At 42.2% G+C, this 16829-nt stretch overlaps 1 protein-coding gene across 11 annotated transcripts in view; it reads right to left on the bottom strand.

Moving 5' to 3' along the window:
* The window catches only part of RAD9B (RAD9 checkpoint clamp component B), a 26358-nt gene extending 9529 nt beyond the window's left edge, over window positions 1–16829 (bottom strand). Inside the window, exons 1-10 of one of the 11 annotated variants that reach the window (XR_014514517.1) lie at window positions 16322–16719; window positions 14501–14571; window positions 13601–13750; window positions 13072–13186; window positions 11504–11603; window positions 9787–9893; window positions 4608–4714; window positions 4173–4237; window positions 3602–3724; window positions 1156–1294 (exon numbers count right to left, since the gene is read on the bottom strand). Coding sequence is in view for 10 of the 11 variants with exons in the window: in XM_083454114.1 (XP_083310240.1) it covers window positions 1156–1294; window positions 3602–3724; window positions 4173–4237; window positions 4608–4714; window positions 9787–9893; window positions 11504–11603; window positions 13072–13186; window positions 13601–13750; window positions 14501–14571; window positions 16304–16355 (1029 nt within the window). In the remaining variant the exon portion in view is untranslated. The other 10 variants (XM_083454121.1, XM_083454116.1, XM_083454115.1 and 7 more) reach the window with 10 other exon arrangements.

The following is a 16829-nucleotide window of genomic DNA, read 5'->3' as shown; positions in this document are numbered from 1 at the left end:
CTCTCCTTTCTCCTCTGGGTCCTGCTGCCCCCCGGGGTCTCCTCCCTCCTGGACTCCTCTGACGCAGACGTTGACCCTCCTGACTCCTCCCGCTCTCTTCGACGGGCTTTAGGACTTGGCTCCCTACCCGGGCTGCCAACTGTGCCGCCTTCCTGTACATTTGAACTTGGCGCGCGCGCGCGTTTAACCTTCCTCTTAACCGTTTCCTCGCTCCCTGACGGAGGCGTGGTCAATCCTGCCTCATGTTCTCCCGCTGGTAGCGCGCCGCCTGATCCCGATGCCTGGGACTCCTCCCCCCTACTTCCCTCTGGTGTGGACGCTGGTCCAGATTTCCAGCTGCTGCTCTCTGAGTCCCCTCTGGCCCCTTCTCCCTGAAGTGCCCCCCTGGGTACTCCCCTTGCCCTGACCATGGGAGCCCCTTTTTGTGAATCCTCTGATTCACTGGACAGACTCAGAGACCTCGGATCGCTGTCATCGCTGACATTTCCTTTGGACTCCTCCCCTTCGCTCTCCATTTCCTCCCTCTCCTGTGCCTCTGCTCCTGAACCCCTGACACCTGCGTATTTTGCAAAGTGGTTTGTGCATCTGTCTGTTTTCTATAGGCTTGGCACCTCTTGAGATACCATTGCCAAACTCTGCACCAGGGTTCCTGAACTGGAGGCAGCTGTCTTCCATCAATGCTGGAATGCTGGACGTCACTTGATTCATGATGGCGGACCTAAATGTCACTTTGGTGTGACTTATCCCATTTTGGGTCATAGGTTTGGTCACTTCTCGAAATGTAATTGCCAAATTCAGCACGACTGTTTCCCACGTGGGGGAAGCAGTCTTTGTTGACATTTAAATGCTGGACACCATTTTGAATCAAGATGATGGACCAAAACATGACCTCACCTGATTTTTGGAGTTAAAACACAAATTACACTATCCATTTAAAAATCACAATATTTTGGGGTTTCTAAAAATTCCCAGGCAGCAGCAGGCACTGCCTGCTAGTAATGGAATAAATTTGCATAGGGTGGAACATTTCTGAATGGAGCACTACAAACATATCAAATTACCAATTTAATCCCAACAGAAATGTTGTTTTCTTTTTTGGGAGTGTCAAGCTGACTTCACTTTTACAAACCATTTCTATATGTCTTCAGCTTTTACCTTATAATCCAGATCAGGTGGCACTGCTTCTTCCTCCGTAATGGTGAAGCCATTTGCTGTAGCTGTGGCTGTTTCTGTCTTGCTAGTGTTTCTGCTAGAGATTATGGGGTCTTTATTGCTCCTCTTTAGTGCAGAGTTCCTAAAATGCCACAGAATTGAAAGAGTTATATGCCTTTCCATTCCAGCAAAACTCTTACTGCACAGCTATTCTCTGCAGCATTTGTGACCAGGACCTTTGTCAAGGTGGATCTCATACTATTCTTGTCAGGCCTCTGCCACTGCTGCCTATATTTTGCAGCAGTGGAAGATACCCTTAATGTGATGATATGTACCCTTCTCTGGGGCAGGAGGCTGGTATGATTTGATAGATGTTCCCTCATTTTCAAGGGAGGGGATAGATTATTTACAATCCAGCGCCTTTTTGTCTTAAGGAAGGAAGCAGGTCACGTCACCATGTGTAGAGAACAAGCCACAAGATGGTCACAGGTATGGTTCCTTATGTCAAATACGAGTGAAAAGCACCAATGGCAGTGAAGAGGCTGGGAGCACTGGAAAATAAGCAGCTTCTGGCATAGAGCTAATGATACTCTGTTTGCAAAGCTAGGTGTCTGTGGTAAGTTTTTGCCCTCTTTCCTACATGTGTCACAATCAGTCCTGGTTAATTTGCTTTAGAGCAGCTTGCCACAGGGACAGCAAAGATAATTAGAAATAGAATTGAAATAAAGTTTTTGAGCATGGCTATGCCTACCAACTTTTCCCACTCCAATCTAAGCTCTATGGCAGGGGTGGGAAAGCTGTGGCCCTTCAGGAGTTGCTGAACTACAGCTTCCAACATCACTGATTAGCCATGAAGGCTGAGGGGAATTGGAAGTCCAGCAACATCTGCAGGGCCATGGGTTCTGGGCTCCCGCTCTATGGGGCGTTGCTAAAGCCTGTAAGTCAGGTTCCCTTGTACACCCACTGAACAGTTACAATTACTAAATTATCAGATGATAATGCTAACCTCCTTTGAAAGAGGACACAGAAACAACCCATTTGAGGACAGCACTGAGTGACATGGAAACAGTTTTTTGGGAGTTAGGGCTGTGGCTCAATGACAGAAGACATACAGAAGTTCCTAAGTTCAGTCCATGGACTCTATGGGTAGGGCTGGGAAACATCACAGTCTGAGCTTGGAGAATCCTGTCAATCATTATAGATAAATACAGAGCCAGGTGAACCAGTGGGCTGACTCGCTAGAAGGCATCTTCCTATGTTCTTAAATACGTATATGTTGTGTACATTAGCTAGGGACACATAAACGCATAGGAATGGGTGCCCAGGTACCCCCCCCCTTAGACTTAATTCTATCATGAAGGATTTCAAGTCCCCCCACCCCAGGATTTGGGATTTTGTTTGGCATATGAACAAAACCAGAGAAATGTACATTAGCCTACAAATGTTGCTTTGACAACTGACAAGGGCAATTAGTGTATTATTTCAACTTGTATGTTGCTTCATATAAATATGCCCAAAGCAGCTTACAACACGACAAATATGCAAATCGGCACATCATTAAGTAACTTGCAACGACTAGGTCATATCAATACAAAATATGACAACCCAAATATTTCACTTTGATAGTTTATTTTACAATGATCTGAAATGTTATATTAGCATTAAAATGTATCAGTTAATATCAATCAAACATAAGCATTCCAATACAGCCACATACTGCAATAACAACAATAAAACTAGCATCCACTGCATGGCAGTACTATACCAACTGGTGTAAAACTTGTGACTAACAACAGAAATTAACAGACAAAAAACTATTTCCTCTAAAATAATTCTGTCCTTCAAACTTGAAATGGTTCCATAATTTCCCCTAACTAGCACCCAGTTTCCATGGCTCAGCAAATCTTAACTGTGAGCAAATGCAAAAGCACAAGCTGTATCCTCTCCTGAATTTAAAGAGACCTCACCTGGCTTCATTTGAAGTCCAAATGACTCATGACTTTCCATGCCTCTTTGCATCACAACCAGCAGAATTTATTTTAAAGAATATGCTTTGCATCAGTTGGAGGAGCTGATAATCCATGCAATTAGAGAAGGTGCAGGGGAGAGTTCAACCCTTTCTACCTAGGCTGAGGAAAATCCCTCAACTATAGCTAGTATCTGCTGGGGGGGGGACAACACACGCCATTGGTGCCCAAGGGGAATTCCCCTTCCACCACAATGCAACTGCCAGCTGTAGAACTGGGATTTTCCTCAGGACCACAGCAGAGGAGGAATTCCTCCTCCACACCTACTCTGATTCTGTGGGTTATCGGTCCCTCCAATTGATGGAAATGAATTATTTATTTATTTATTTATACCCTCTGCCAAAGACTAATGTAACATCAACTGTAGTTTGGTCTTGAAGTCTAGCATTTTGCAAGCATTAAGTTATTTAAAAATCAATTACCTTTTCTGGCATTGCGAAAGCAAAGGCGATTCATGAGACGGTGTCCTGCCTTCAGTATCTGATAAGGTAGCCAAAACAAAACTGGCTTCTATGAGCATATCCTCAATGCTGAAAACAACTGGCCTATATATGTAAGAATAAGGTTGAGCTGAGAGCTACAGGCGCATATAAGAATAGGCTGCGTATCCATACATCTATACAGAAAAGTGAGGTGGCTACTGATACTGTCCTCTGCTCTTAAAAAGAGTTACTAAAATATTATTTAGCTTCGTCTTGTAGCATTACAGAACACAGTTAATATCCCCCCCCCAAGAAAAAAAAACCCAATGAGCTTAAGCACTCTTAGCTGTGTGTTAGATTCTGGGACATGTTTATGTTGTCATATGATGAGCACAATTTATATTACATAACTTCGATATAAATTTGTTTGTGCATTTATGTGTGAAATGCATGTTCACTGCTAGTTTAACAAGTTTAAGCAATCTTAATTACTGTATAAGAGTAGCGATTATGAAAGTTCAAAGGAAAGCTGATACTAAAATGCTATATACCAAAGTACCCATCAACTTACTTTCCAGAAACATCAAGATGAATAGAGACTGGAGCAGTGATGGCTTCTGCAAAAGTCAGAAGTCCCTAAATGCAAGTGAAAGATGTCAATTAGCTCAAATATGACACACTACGGAGCATCAGATTCTTGTTTTACATTTGTGTTTCAATGTAACTAGCTATTTTTTTATTACTTGACCATGGGCAACTTGGAGGCTTCCAACTGACCAATGACCTCAATAGGATGTTAGATTACAAGGATGCTTGGTCTGATCCAGAAGGACTATTATGCCTACTGAGCTTAGAGATGCCAGTGTTTGAGTCATTTCCCCATTATTTCACCACCCGCTATGCCCTTCAGCAAACCACCTAAACAAGACTTTGAAGCGGGTGCCCATGGAAGAGCATAACTGTGTAATATTGAGATACATCAAGGAAATATAATTAGCAACATTACCCTTAGCTCTTTAAGGCAAAATGTGACTTCAGTGTCTACTCCAACCTGAAAGTATTCAAATTCTTCTGGATTGATATGTATCTCAGTGTGCATTGCCTTTGCAAAATCTGTTCAAAATCATGACAATGGCAGAAATTAAAAACAATGGAGCCCCAACCATAACAAATGTATCCAAGCCTTTGAAAATTGAACAATGGTCATTTATAGCGAATATTCGTTCTGATCCAATGTGAGAGAGACATCCAGATCCTGGTTGACCTCCTCCTCCTGTTCCTTACCTCCATGGCACAGCCATGTGATGTGACTTTTAAGACCTAGGCTGGCTCAACAGGCTTTGCCCCATGACTGGACCAATAACAGTGAGTAAATAAAGACACTGAAGGAAAAAATGTTAAAGAAACAGAAAATGGGAGCCTCCTATGAGAAGACCTGGCACAGATGGGTGATTGTAACAGATGTCATTATGTGACCATTTTTATACAGCAAAGCAACCTAGAGGAAGGTTGGAGCTGTATGCCTCCCTCATCCTGGACCAGATGCAACAGTTGCAGAAAGTGACCAATGTTCCATTCTCTGTCCAGTGAGAGGGAAGCATCCCGTTATGGGACTTAACCAATCCTACCTCCTTTTGCAAGAGGGGTGAAGGCAGCTGTTAGTTAAGGGCAGCACCTTTTTTTCTAGGAAAAAAGGTGCCAGAACTGACCCCTCAGTGCTCTTCCCTCCCTCGCACGATCCACTGCATGCCTGCAAGCCGTTCTGCAGTGAGCTGTTGCTGTGCTCACATTTTTCTTGTCTTCAAGCAGGTGGCACTGATTGTAACAATGATTTCCAGAGTAGCCACCCTGTTCACCTGCGGCACCACATGTTTTTGGTGGCAGAGGCTGTGAACCATGGGAGAAAGGGCCACCACAAACAAGCCTCTGCCCACAAAAAGCATCCAATTGAAGACAGACTGAGGAAACTAATGGAGGGTGAGGGTTACCTTTTTCTCCCTTGAAAAGTACATGGAAAGTCTCTCTACCAACTTCCTCCTTGAGCTCTTTCTCATTACAGTGGTACCTCGGGTTACATACGCTTCAGTTACATACGCTTCAGGTTACAGACTCCGCTAACCCAGAAATAGTACCTCGGGTTAAGAACTTTGCTTCAGGATGAGAACAGAAATTGTGCAGCGGCGGCGCAGCAGCAGTGGGGGGCCCCATTAGCTAAAGTGGTACTTCAGATTAAGAACAGTTTCAGGTTAAGAACAGACCTCCAGAACAAATTAAGTACATAACCAGAGATACCACTGTACCTCTTTCAGATATTTTCAAAGCTCAAATTAATTCTGCTTCCAGTATTTACCCAAATCCTTTGGAAAAGCAAAGTGTGTACACTGGTGCACTTTATTTCTGTGTGGTGGGAATGGGGGGGGGGGCGGAGTGGGGATTGAGAAATAGCCAGACAGAGGGGATAGCAACCATGGCATTTGCTCCAAATGTGCCTATGGAACTAAAAAGGTTGACAAACCCCAGATACATAATACATTTATGCCAGCCAGGCAGATATTTCAAAATGGACTCCTTTTCTAGTATACGCGAGCAGAAATAATAGGTTATAGAATAGAATCATAGAATCATAGAATCATAGAGTTGGAAGAGACCACAAGGGCCATCGAGTCCAACCCCCTGCCAAGCAGGAAACACCATCAGAGCACTCCTGACATATGGTTGTCAAGCCTCTGCTTAAAGACCTCCAAAGAAGGAGACTCCACCACACTCCTTGGCAGCAAATTCCACTGTCGAACAGCTCTTACTGTCAGGAAGTTCTTCCTAATGTTTAGGTGGAATCTTCTTTCTTGTAGTTTGGATCCATTGCTCCGTGTCCGCTTCTCTGGAGCAGCAGAAAACAACCTTTCTCCCTCCTCTATGTGACATCCTTTTATATATTTGAACATGGCTATCATATCACCCCTTAACCTTCTCTTCTCCAGGCTAAACATGCCCAGCTCCCTTAGCCGTTCCTCATAAGGCATCGTTTCCAGGCCTTTGACCATTTTGGTTGCCCTCCTCTGGACACGTTCCAGTTTGTCAGTGTCCTTCTTGAACTGTGGTGCCCAGAACTGGACACAGTACTCCAGGTGAGGTCTGACCAGAGCAGAATACAGTGGCACTATAACTTCCCTTGATCTAGATGCTATACTCCTATTGATGCAGCCCAGAATTGCATTGGCTTTTTTAGCTGCCGCGTCACACTGTTGGCTCATGTCAAGTTTGTGGTCAACCAAGACTCCTAGATCCTTTTCACATGTACTGCTCTCAAGCCAGGTGTCACCCATCTTGTATTTGTGCCTCTCATTTTTTTTGCCCAAGTGCAATACTTTACATTTCTCCCTGTTAAAATTCATCTTGTTTGTTTTGGCCCAGTTCTCTAATCTGTCAAGGTTGTTTTGAAGTGTGATCCTGTCCTCTGGGGTGTTAGCCACCCCTCCCAGTTTGGTGTCATCTGCAAATTTGATCAGGATGCCCTTGAGTCCATCATCCAAGTCGTTGATAAAGATGTTGAATAAGACCGGGCCCAAGACAGAACCCTGTGGCACCCCACTAGTCACTCTTCTCCAGGATGAAGAGGAACCATTGATGAGCACCCTTTGGGTCCGGTCAGTCAGCCAGTTACAAATCCACTGAGTGGTAGCATAGTCAAGACCGCATTTTACCAGCTTCTTTACAAGAATATCATGGGGCACCTTGTCGAATGCCTTGCTGAAATCAAGGTAGGCTACATCCACTGCGTTCCCTTCATCTACCAGGCTTGTAATTCTGTCAAAAAATGAGATCAGGTTCGTCTGACATGACTTATTTTTCAGAAATCCATGCTGACTATTGGTGATCACAGCATTCCTTTCTAGGTGCTCACAGATTGTTTGCTTAATGATCTGCTCCAGAATCTTCCCTGGTATTGATGTCAGACTGACTGGGCGGTAATTATTTGGGTCCTCTCTTTTCCCCTTTTTGAAAATAGGGACAACATTTGCCCTCCTCCAGTCTGCTGGGACTTCGCCTGTTCTCCAGGAATTCTCAAAGATGATTGCCAGTGGTTCTGAGATCACATCTGCCAGTTCTTTTAATACTCTTGGATGCAGTTCATCTGGCCCTGGAGACTTGAATACATCTAAACTAGCCAAGTATTCTTGTACTATCTCCTTAGTTATTTTGGGCTGTGTTTTCTCTGCTGAATCATTTGCTCCAAATTCTTCAGGTCAGGCATTGTTTTCTTTATCGGAGAAGACTGAGGCAAAGAAGGCATTGAGGAGTTCAGCCCTTTCTGTGTCCCCTGTTTGCATTTCACCATCTTCTCCTCTGAGTGACCCCACTGTTTCTTTGTTCTTCCTTTTGCTACGAACATACCCATAAAAGCCTTTTTTGTTGCTTTTAACCTCTCTAGCAAGCCTGAGTTTATTCTGTGCTTTAGCTTTTCTGACTTTGTGTCTACACGTGCTGGCTATTTGTTTGAATTCCTCTTTGGTGGTTTCCCCCCTTTTCCATTTTTTGTACACATCCTTTTTTAATCTTAACTCAGTTAAAAGTTCTTTAGATAGCCACCCTGGCTTCTTTAGGCACCTTCCATGTTTCCATCTCATTGGTATTGCCTGAAGTTGTGCTTTTACTATCTCCCTCTTAACAAACTCCCAGCCATCATGAACTCCCTTTCCTTTTAGTATTACTGTCCATGGGATCTCACCCAGCACTTCCCTAAGTTTTATGAAGTCGGCTTTCTTAAAGTCAAGAAATTGAGTCCTAGTATGCTTGGCTGCTCCTTTCCGTTGTATAGTAAACTTCAGAAGAGCATGATCACTTGCGCCTAATGATCCTTCCACTTCTACCCCATTAACCAGGTCATCGACATTGGTTAGGACCAGATCTAAAATGGCTGTTCCTCTTGTTGCTCCTCCCACTTTCTGGACAATGAAGTTGTCTGCAAGGCCAGTGAGGAATCTGTTTGACCTTATGCTCTTGGCTGAGTTTGACATCCAACAAATATCTGGGTAATTGAAGTCCCCCATTACTACTATCTCCCTTCCTTTTGCATGCTTGGCCATCTGTTCCAGGAAGGCATCATCTATGTCCTCCGTTTGGCTTGGGGATCTATAATAAACTCCCACAATGAGGTCACTGTTATTCTTCTCTCCCTTAATTTTGACCCAAATGCTCTCACTTTGGCTTTGAGGTTCTAAATCTTGGATCTCTTCACAGGTATACACATCCCTGACATATAACGCCACTCCTCCTCCTTTCTTCTCTGGTCTGTTTCTCTGAAATAGATTGTATCCCTCCATTTTTACATTCCAATCGTGGGACTTATCCCACCAGGTTTCAGTGATGCCTATTATGTCATATTTAGTTTGCTGTACCAAGAGCAGTTTGCTGTACCAAGAGCATGTACCAAGGTTATAACTTAGCTGAAACAGCCTAATGTGGGGAATGTTGATATATTATCAATTTCTGGCATTAATTGACTTCTAAAAGGTAAAGGTACCCCTGTCCGTACGGGCCAGTCTTGACAGACTCTAGGGTTGTGCGCCCATCTCACTCAAGAGGCCAGGGGCCAGCGCTGTCCGGAGACACTTCCGGGTCACGTGGCCAGCGTGACATCGCTGCTCTGGCGAGCCAGACCCGCACACGGAAACGCCGTTTACCTTCCCGCTGGTAAGCGGTCCCTATTTATCTACTTGCACCCGGGAGTGCTTTCGAACTGCTAGGTTGGCAGGCGCTGGGACCGAGCAACGGGAGCGCACCCCGCTGCGGGGATTCGAACCGCCAACCTTTCGATCGGCAAGCCCTAGGCGCTGAGGCTTTTACCCACAGCGCCACCTGCGTCCCCACATTGACTTCTAGTACTTACTTATTGCTTATTTATTGTTTATAAATAAACAGGAACACAGAATGCAATCACAACTTCACAGATCCTTACTGGGGTTTTTTAAAAGTTACCCTTTCTTCTGTTATTCTGGCATGTTATAAAATTCTGATGGTTACATTAAAAAATACCAACATTTCTTTGCCATGACTGCTAAATAATAATTTTAGGCCATATAATGTACAATACACTTTTCCTGATAAAACATTATTGTAGTCTGAACATTCTTAATTATCACTTTATTGACTTATTTCTTAACATACAATGAAAGTTCAATTCTTACCCATTTCCTCATCAGTGTAAGTCTTGAAACAAACTTTTACTGGAGTTACAGCTACAGTTACTTCATTTTGACAGGTTGGAAAATGAATCAGTATATCAGACAGCTGCCTGAGAAGTTTAAAAGGGTAATAGTGTTTCATATTACAAACAGCTCTCTATGCTTTTCATGAGTAATAAAAATTGGCAGCTCAGTCTCACTTAATCCATAGCATATTGCTATTCCCTTTATCTAACTTTGGCTAATTTATTTCCTTGTTCAATCTGTTCTCTTGAGATTGGGGAATCACAATAGTGCTTAAGGCAGGAATGGAGAATCTGAGGGCCTCCAGATACTGTTTGTCTATTTATCTATATCTATATTTTAAAGATTGTGAAACTCCCTTTCACAGGAGGCTAGGCTGGCCCTGTCAGTTTTCCTTTAGCCTGCAGGCAAACACAGGCCTTTGAGCACTAACTGACTATTATGGAAGGGTCTTCTGTGGTTGGGTATTGTACTTTTTGTGTATGGGTGCTTTTAAATAGTTTTAAATAGTTTTTTAAATAGTTTTAAGTGCTCTCAGTTAGGGACGCGGGTGGCGCTGTGGGTAAAAGCCTCAGCGCCTAGGGCTTGCCGATCGAAAGGTCGGCGGTTCGAATCCCCGCGGCGGGGTGCGCTCCCGTTGCTCGGTCCCAGCGCCTGCCAACCTAGCAGTTTGAAAGCACCTCCGGGTGCAAGTAGATAAATAGGGACCGCTTACTAGCGGGAAGGTAAACGGCGTTCCGTGTGCTGCGCTGGCTCACCAGATGCAGCTTGTCACACTGGCCACGTGACCCGGAAGTGTCTCCGGACAGCGCTGGCCCCCGGCCTCTTGAGTGAGATGGGCACACAACCCTAGAGTCTGTCAAGACTGGCCCGTACGGGAAGGGGTACCTTTACCTTTTTACCTTAAGTGCTCTCAGTACTTTTTTAAAAAGAGGGTTACTCAGTGCTTTTTTTCTAGAAGACGTGCCACACTTAACAACAACAAAAAAAGGTGCCGAAACTGCATACCCTTGAGTACCCCCTGAAAAAAGCACTGGGGTTACTTATGTATTAGTTAAAAAAATTTTGAAAATTCATTCCAGTAGCACCTTAGAGACCAACTAAGTTTGTTATTGGTATGAGCTTTCGTGTGCATGCACACGAAAGCTCATACCAATATCAAACTTAGTTGGTCTCTAAGGTGCTACTAGAAGGATTTTTTTTATTTTGTTTCGGCTACGGCAGACCAACATGGCTACCCACCTGTAATTTAAAATATATATATTTATTGTGTATTTTAGTTGTATCAGTTTTATTTTATGCTTTGAGCTGCCTTGGGTCCTGCACTGGGAGAAAGGCAAGATATAAATAAAATCTCTATACTGTGGGAAAGTGGTTTGTGTCTGTCTATGAACATGAGTCAGCTCTTGAGATATCATCACCTAATGTGGCATGAGGGTTTCTGAGGTGGAGGTGGCAGTCTCTGTCAATGTTTGGATGCTAGCTGCCATTTGGAATCAAGATGGCAGACCAAAACGTGACTTGGATTGACTTTGTCTGAATTTTGGTGTAACTGGTCCAAACTCACAAACTGCACCATCCATTTTTGAAATCACAACACCATTTAGCTTTTAAAAATACTTGGGCAGCACCAGGCACTCATCACTAGTAATATATTTTAAAATTAGGTGTGCTGGTAGTATGTTAACTCTGTTACCTTGATTGAATCTTCATTGCATTGGGGCACAAATGCTTTGCAAACACAGCTTGCAAAGGTTCACATTCTTGAAAAGCTAAGTTATGAGTTTTCACAACACCTGAGGAGAGAGGATAAGGATGGAAATGAGCAAGCCTGAATATTAGCATTGTAAATCTCCAACAGTTTGAGTTCACCCCGAAAGAGCACTCTTCCACTGGATGCCAACCAATAGTGCCCTCTGGTGGGCACTGAGAGCTCAACAACTTTTTAATAAAAAGTATGTGTAAGGTTCTCTTTGGAGTTAAGAAACAGTATTACTTTGACTAGGCCATTTTGTTACATACTGTATCTCTAACAACAATTATTGATGCAATAACGGAAGCACATCATTTTTTTCCTACAGTGTGGAAAAGATTCATTAGACATACCTCTATAAGACACCCCCTATTTTGGGGGACTCCGATTTAAGAAAATGGGGCAAGATCTATCCGTGTATAAGACGCCCCCCAAATTTTGGACATTATTTTTAAGGGGGGAAAAACCTAGTCTAATACTGGAAAAATACGGTATTTCAAGAGGTATAGCCACTTTAGTCTGTTGCAGTAAAACGTTTTACAGCTAAAATGTTTTAAGGCTGCTAATGAATTTATTTTGGCATGAGCTTTGATGGACTTGAGAACACATATTTTTATTATTTACTTTATTAATTTATTTGTGCTGGAACCTGAAAACTTATTCTGCGGATATCAGGTGCTGTTTTGGAAAGTTCCAGGTCTAAGAAATGCAAGTCCAAAGTCTGTCAGCAAACAGAAATAAGTTGTGTTATTGTTTGGATCCTGACCTAGATATTTTTTTAAAAAACCTGCCTTTCAGCCCATAAGACTTAAAACATAATGTGCCAACTGTGATAGGAATTTTATGGTCTTAGATATATGGTAATGTTCATAACCGCACATACATAGATCAGCACAGGAAGACCAACCTGGAACCATTTTGATTCCTAAACTGGCCAAATGTTTTCTCTGCAAGGTCAAAATGGAAAAGCCTCCCCATTGTCTTTTCCTTCACAAATCCTGTCTTAAGGGCATGTCTGTGTTTGAATAAGGGTGTGAGCCTTATCATTACAAAAGACTGGCCATTCTCCTCAGGCAATCCAATCAAGTAACCTGCCAGACACGAAATAAACAAGCGACAGGAGAAAAACAACATGCAAATGTTCTGTTTAAGACCGCCTTTTCTGTGATGTATCTGAGGGGTGGTCTTAGGTTACACCCCTTCTGTGATGTATGTATAATGTTTCTGGGGGTGGTCTTGATCTACAGGATGGGAATTTCAAAAGTCTTTATAAGCCTTTGCACAGCATTTTTGTGGGTCCTCCTCCTTTCCTGCATGTGAGGGGAGCACCCTGTTGCAACAGATCAATAAAGATCAAGCTTACTAGCTGCTTTGCTTCTCAGTATTCTCTGGTTGGCCTCTGTTATTTTCTCCTACCAATAGGGAACCTATGTAAGGACTCTATATGGGCTCTTGGATACCCCATAAGGGAAAAGGGCATATTTTTATTTACAACACAACTACTGACCTACCATGTTTGCAGAAAAGCTGAAAAACAACTTGGCAGTCATTAAAGTTTGTATAGATGTTGCATTTCTCTATGTTCCTTTCCACTGTGTTTAAGCACCGAAATATAGGCAGGACAGCCTGAAATTTTTAAAAAAGAAATAATTAATGGAGAGATCAGAGCAGAACTAGCCCTTAAAAACAAGATTATATATGGTAAAAAGTTTGGCTACTAGCATTTAAATAAACAGGATTAAATAAAAGTTCATTAGGAAGTGCATAAGGAAGACCTAGATGGGTGTGCTAGTTTTGGATGGCACTGTTTGTTATTATTGTGTGCTAATAATGTTGGGAAACAAAATACATTTTTCAAACATTCTAGCAGCTTCAATAGAAACAATTTATTACTGGAAGAAAAACTACATGAAGTTCAAAAACTATTTTTAGTGGAAAGTTGTGTTTTGTCAAATCCCACCAACACACCACAATACATAAAATAGAACTGTGGTTTTGTGGTATAAAATAGTATAGATTTTCTCATCCACTGAGACTTACCTTTATTACTAATTTGTATGCAAGGTGTGTGTGATTTTTATTCAAACCCAATTCAGGCGTATTTCTACAGGAATAGTGATGAAAGAAGATGGATGAAAAAAAGACACAGGCATAGGCTGACTGGGAAGAATTCACCGACCTGAGGGAAAGCTATGAATAGACAAAATCAGCATGAAACCACAACTTGAAATAACAAACAAACAAAACGTTTATCCTATGGTAGTATTTAGGGCATTAGGTGTTATTGTTATTAAAAACTCTCTTAAGCATCTAAAATTTTCTAGACACTGCAGATACTGAGGACCCTTTGCATCTGTAGATCTTTGTAGCTATGCGTATATATATGATATGTGTAAGTTTGCACTTAATATTAATTTTAAACACCATTAAATAATATTTAATTAATATTTATTATCATTATTTGTATATGTATATGCAATTTGTATATGTAGATAATAAACACCATGCTTTTAACCTTGCTACCCCTTACACCTGGAATTTACTGACACAACAGGTGTGTGATGCCGCTTCTCATACTTCAAATCTCTACTCAAACCCATCTTTTTTCTTTGTACCCTACATAGCAATCCTCCTGGAATTCCTCCTGGCTATTGCTATTCCTGGGATGCCTTGGCAGGAGGATCCCTGGCTCTAAAGATGTTTCAAAATATGCTATATTTTTTTTTGGGGGGGGAGATATTTTATTCTTGTATTCCATTGTACCATATTGTGTTGTATTTTCTCAGTTTAATTTGTTTTAAGTTGTTATACTATATGTACACAATGTATTTCCTGTTTTGTAAACTATTTTGTAAGACTGTCTTAAGTAGTATATAAATATATTCAATAAATAAGTTTAATTCCCTATTCATTTTTTCAAAATTTTGAATGTTTACTTACTCCTTTTTCAGTAGGATCAAACCAAAATTCATCACTGATACGTGCTATGGCATGTATGGCCCTTCCAAATACTGTAGAGGAGATTTTAAAAGATGCATTAGTGTTTTCACATTTCAATATGCAATGCAATCTTATATGTGTTGGTTCAGAAGTAGACCCAACCGTAAGTAGACCTACTGACTTGCTGGGAATAAGTCATTTTGAACAAAACAGGACTTACTTCTGAACTGATCATTAGCTATATAAGAAACCCAAAATAAATTAGGGTCATTAAGAGAAAGCACCTGAATCAGAAACAAACAAAAAGGAGAAAAACAGGGATTTATACCCAATTGTGTGCTATTATGGAGCAGAAGGAGTGAGAAACACTCATTTTCCCATTAGAACTCTTAATGAAAGCATTCAGCCTGTTCATTTTAATTCCCAGCATGTGCATCCTTTATAAGCTTGCCCTCCCATACTCTACAAAGTCAGGAAACTGAAATATTGGCGTCAACAATTGAGGCGATAATTAAAAGGCTGGAATTTTGATTGGAAGTTCAAGAATAGGAGGTAGCTTTTAGCCTGGATCATTTAATTTGGAGCAGAAAGATGTGAGCATCTGCAACCAATATTTAAACAGTCTCCAGGACCTTCCTCTGCAGCCCCATTTTTTTGATTCAAAATGGAAGTTTAATTACCACTTCACAGCAGGGCATCCATCTCATAATTTGTACTGATTTGTTAGACCCTGCGACACAACTGAGGTCATTTGTGTCTATTTACTTAATTTCTCGCCGTTACTAGTATCATTTAAAGCTTCAATTGACATGGCTCAAGACATTCTTACAAATGCTTTAGTGTGATTAACTCTTGGCTCAACCTGATACATAGCAATGTATCCAAAATATAGTAACATGGCAAAATATGCATGTTATGAATATGTGTTTGTGTGTAGGTTAGTTGTTGGCATCCGGCTATTTTCGCAGCATCTTTAGCATAACCAAAGTGACCTTCCCAGGGAGGGGAGTCCCTAAATGGCCAAGGACTTGAGACAGTATATAAAATATGTATTTTAACACCAATGGCTTGATGTAGATGTCGGCCTCTGCCTATGACTTGTTCTGAATATACGGGCGAGTAAAATTCAGCACCAGCGACAAATGCCACACAATAGGCAATGCAAAAAAAATAGCATATATTGGAAAGAAATACTGTAGAAAGAGCAAATGACTAGCTGGTTGTATTTCGGTCCCTTCTTTCTACTCAGGGGCTCTATGGCAGGCATACAACTCTTCAAATTTTAATAAAATAAATATTTAAATAACATTTAAATATTTTAATATTTAAATAAAATATTAAATAAAATATTATTATTTTATTACTGATCCAATAATATTACTGGATTACCGTAACTGATCCAGTATGAGGTGATTTGAAATTAACTTTCTGTAATCAAGAGGTGCTCTCTTAAAATTTACAAAACCAAACTACTGCATAAATGAAAAGTGCCTCAAAGGGTTTCTGGCATATGCCCCTATTATTCTCTGCCTGCCTTGTGCGGTTTTTAATACGTTGGACTTTACATTTCAGGAGCGGTATTATTCATAATTGCCTCAGCTGGAAACTCTACAGCCATTTTAGGGCGGGGGTGGGGGAATTCGGCTAAACTTTTATTTTATTTTATTTTTCGCATCTAAGCAGCTGAAGGATCCAAAAGCGGAAACGTGGGAGAATAGCGTGGGATTTAATCGACATTGTTTCTGTGGCGTCTCGTGAGCCACGCAAATTATGGCTATTGTTAACGTTCGCAATTTCTGTCACCATCCGGGGCGGCGCTACCTCGAACACCCGCAGCCCCGAAGCCGCACTTCATGGCGAGGCGACGGCGGCGACCGCAAAAAGCGGAGCAAAAGCGCCTTTCCCGCCTCGCCTCACGAGCCGCCCGCAAAAAAGGCGGGAAAACCACTCTGAGGGAAGACGGAGCCAGAAAAAACGGGGAAGGCGTAGAGGTCACGAGGTGGGCGACAGCCATATCACTTCCGGCTCTCATTCCGTCGACGACGCGGCTGCCCACTCCGCCTCTTACATGGTGCCCTCCGGCCCAACTGCCGCTTTCGCATTGGCAGGTGCGCAACCGGGAACCGAAAGTGTATATCGGTCCTCTTTGCGGAACCTGCCTCCCTTTGGCCTCGCCGGCGCCCGGATGTAAAACCTCCCCCTTTCTCTTTCTTTCCCCCCGCCCACCTTTGCCCATTTTTGATTCGGAAACGAACGGGCCCCGCCTCTTCGGCTCTGACTGGCAGCGGCCTCCGCCAACCGTCCTGAGTCTTTGCTTGTGGTTGTTTTT

This window comes from Podarcis tiliguerta (genome assembly GCF_965153285.1).
Source record: "Podarcis tiliguerta genome assembly, chromosome: 8".
Taxonomy (NCBI): domain Eukaryota; kingdom Metazoa; phylum Chordata; class Lepidosauria; order Squamata; family Lacertidae; genus Podarcis; species Podarcis tiliguerta.
Note: the sequence above shows the minus strand (reverse complement) of the source record. Positions and strands in the feature narration are given on the sequence as shown.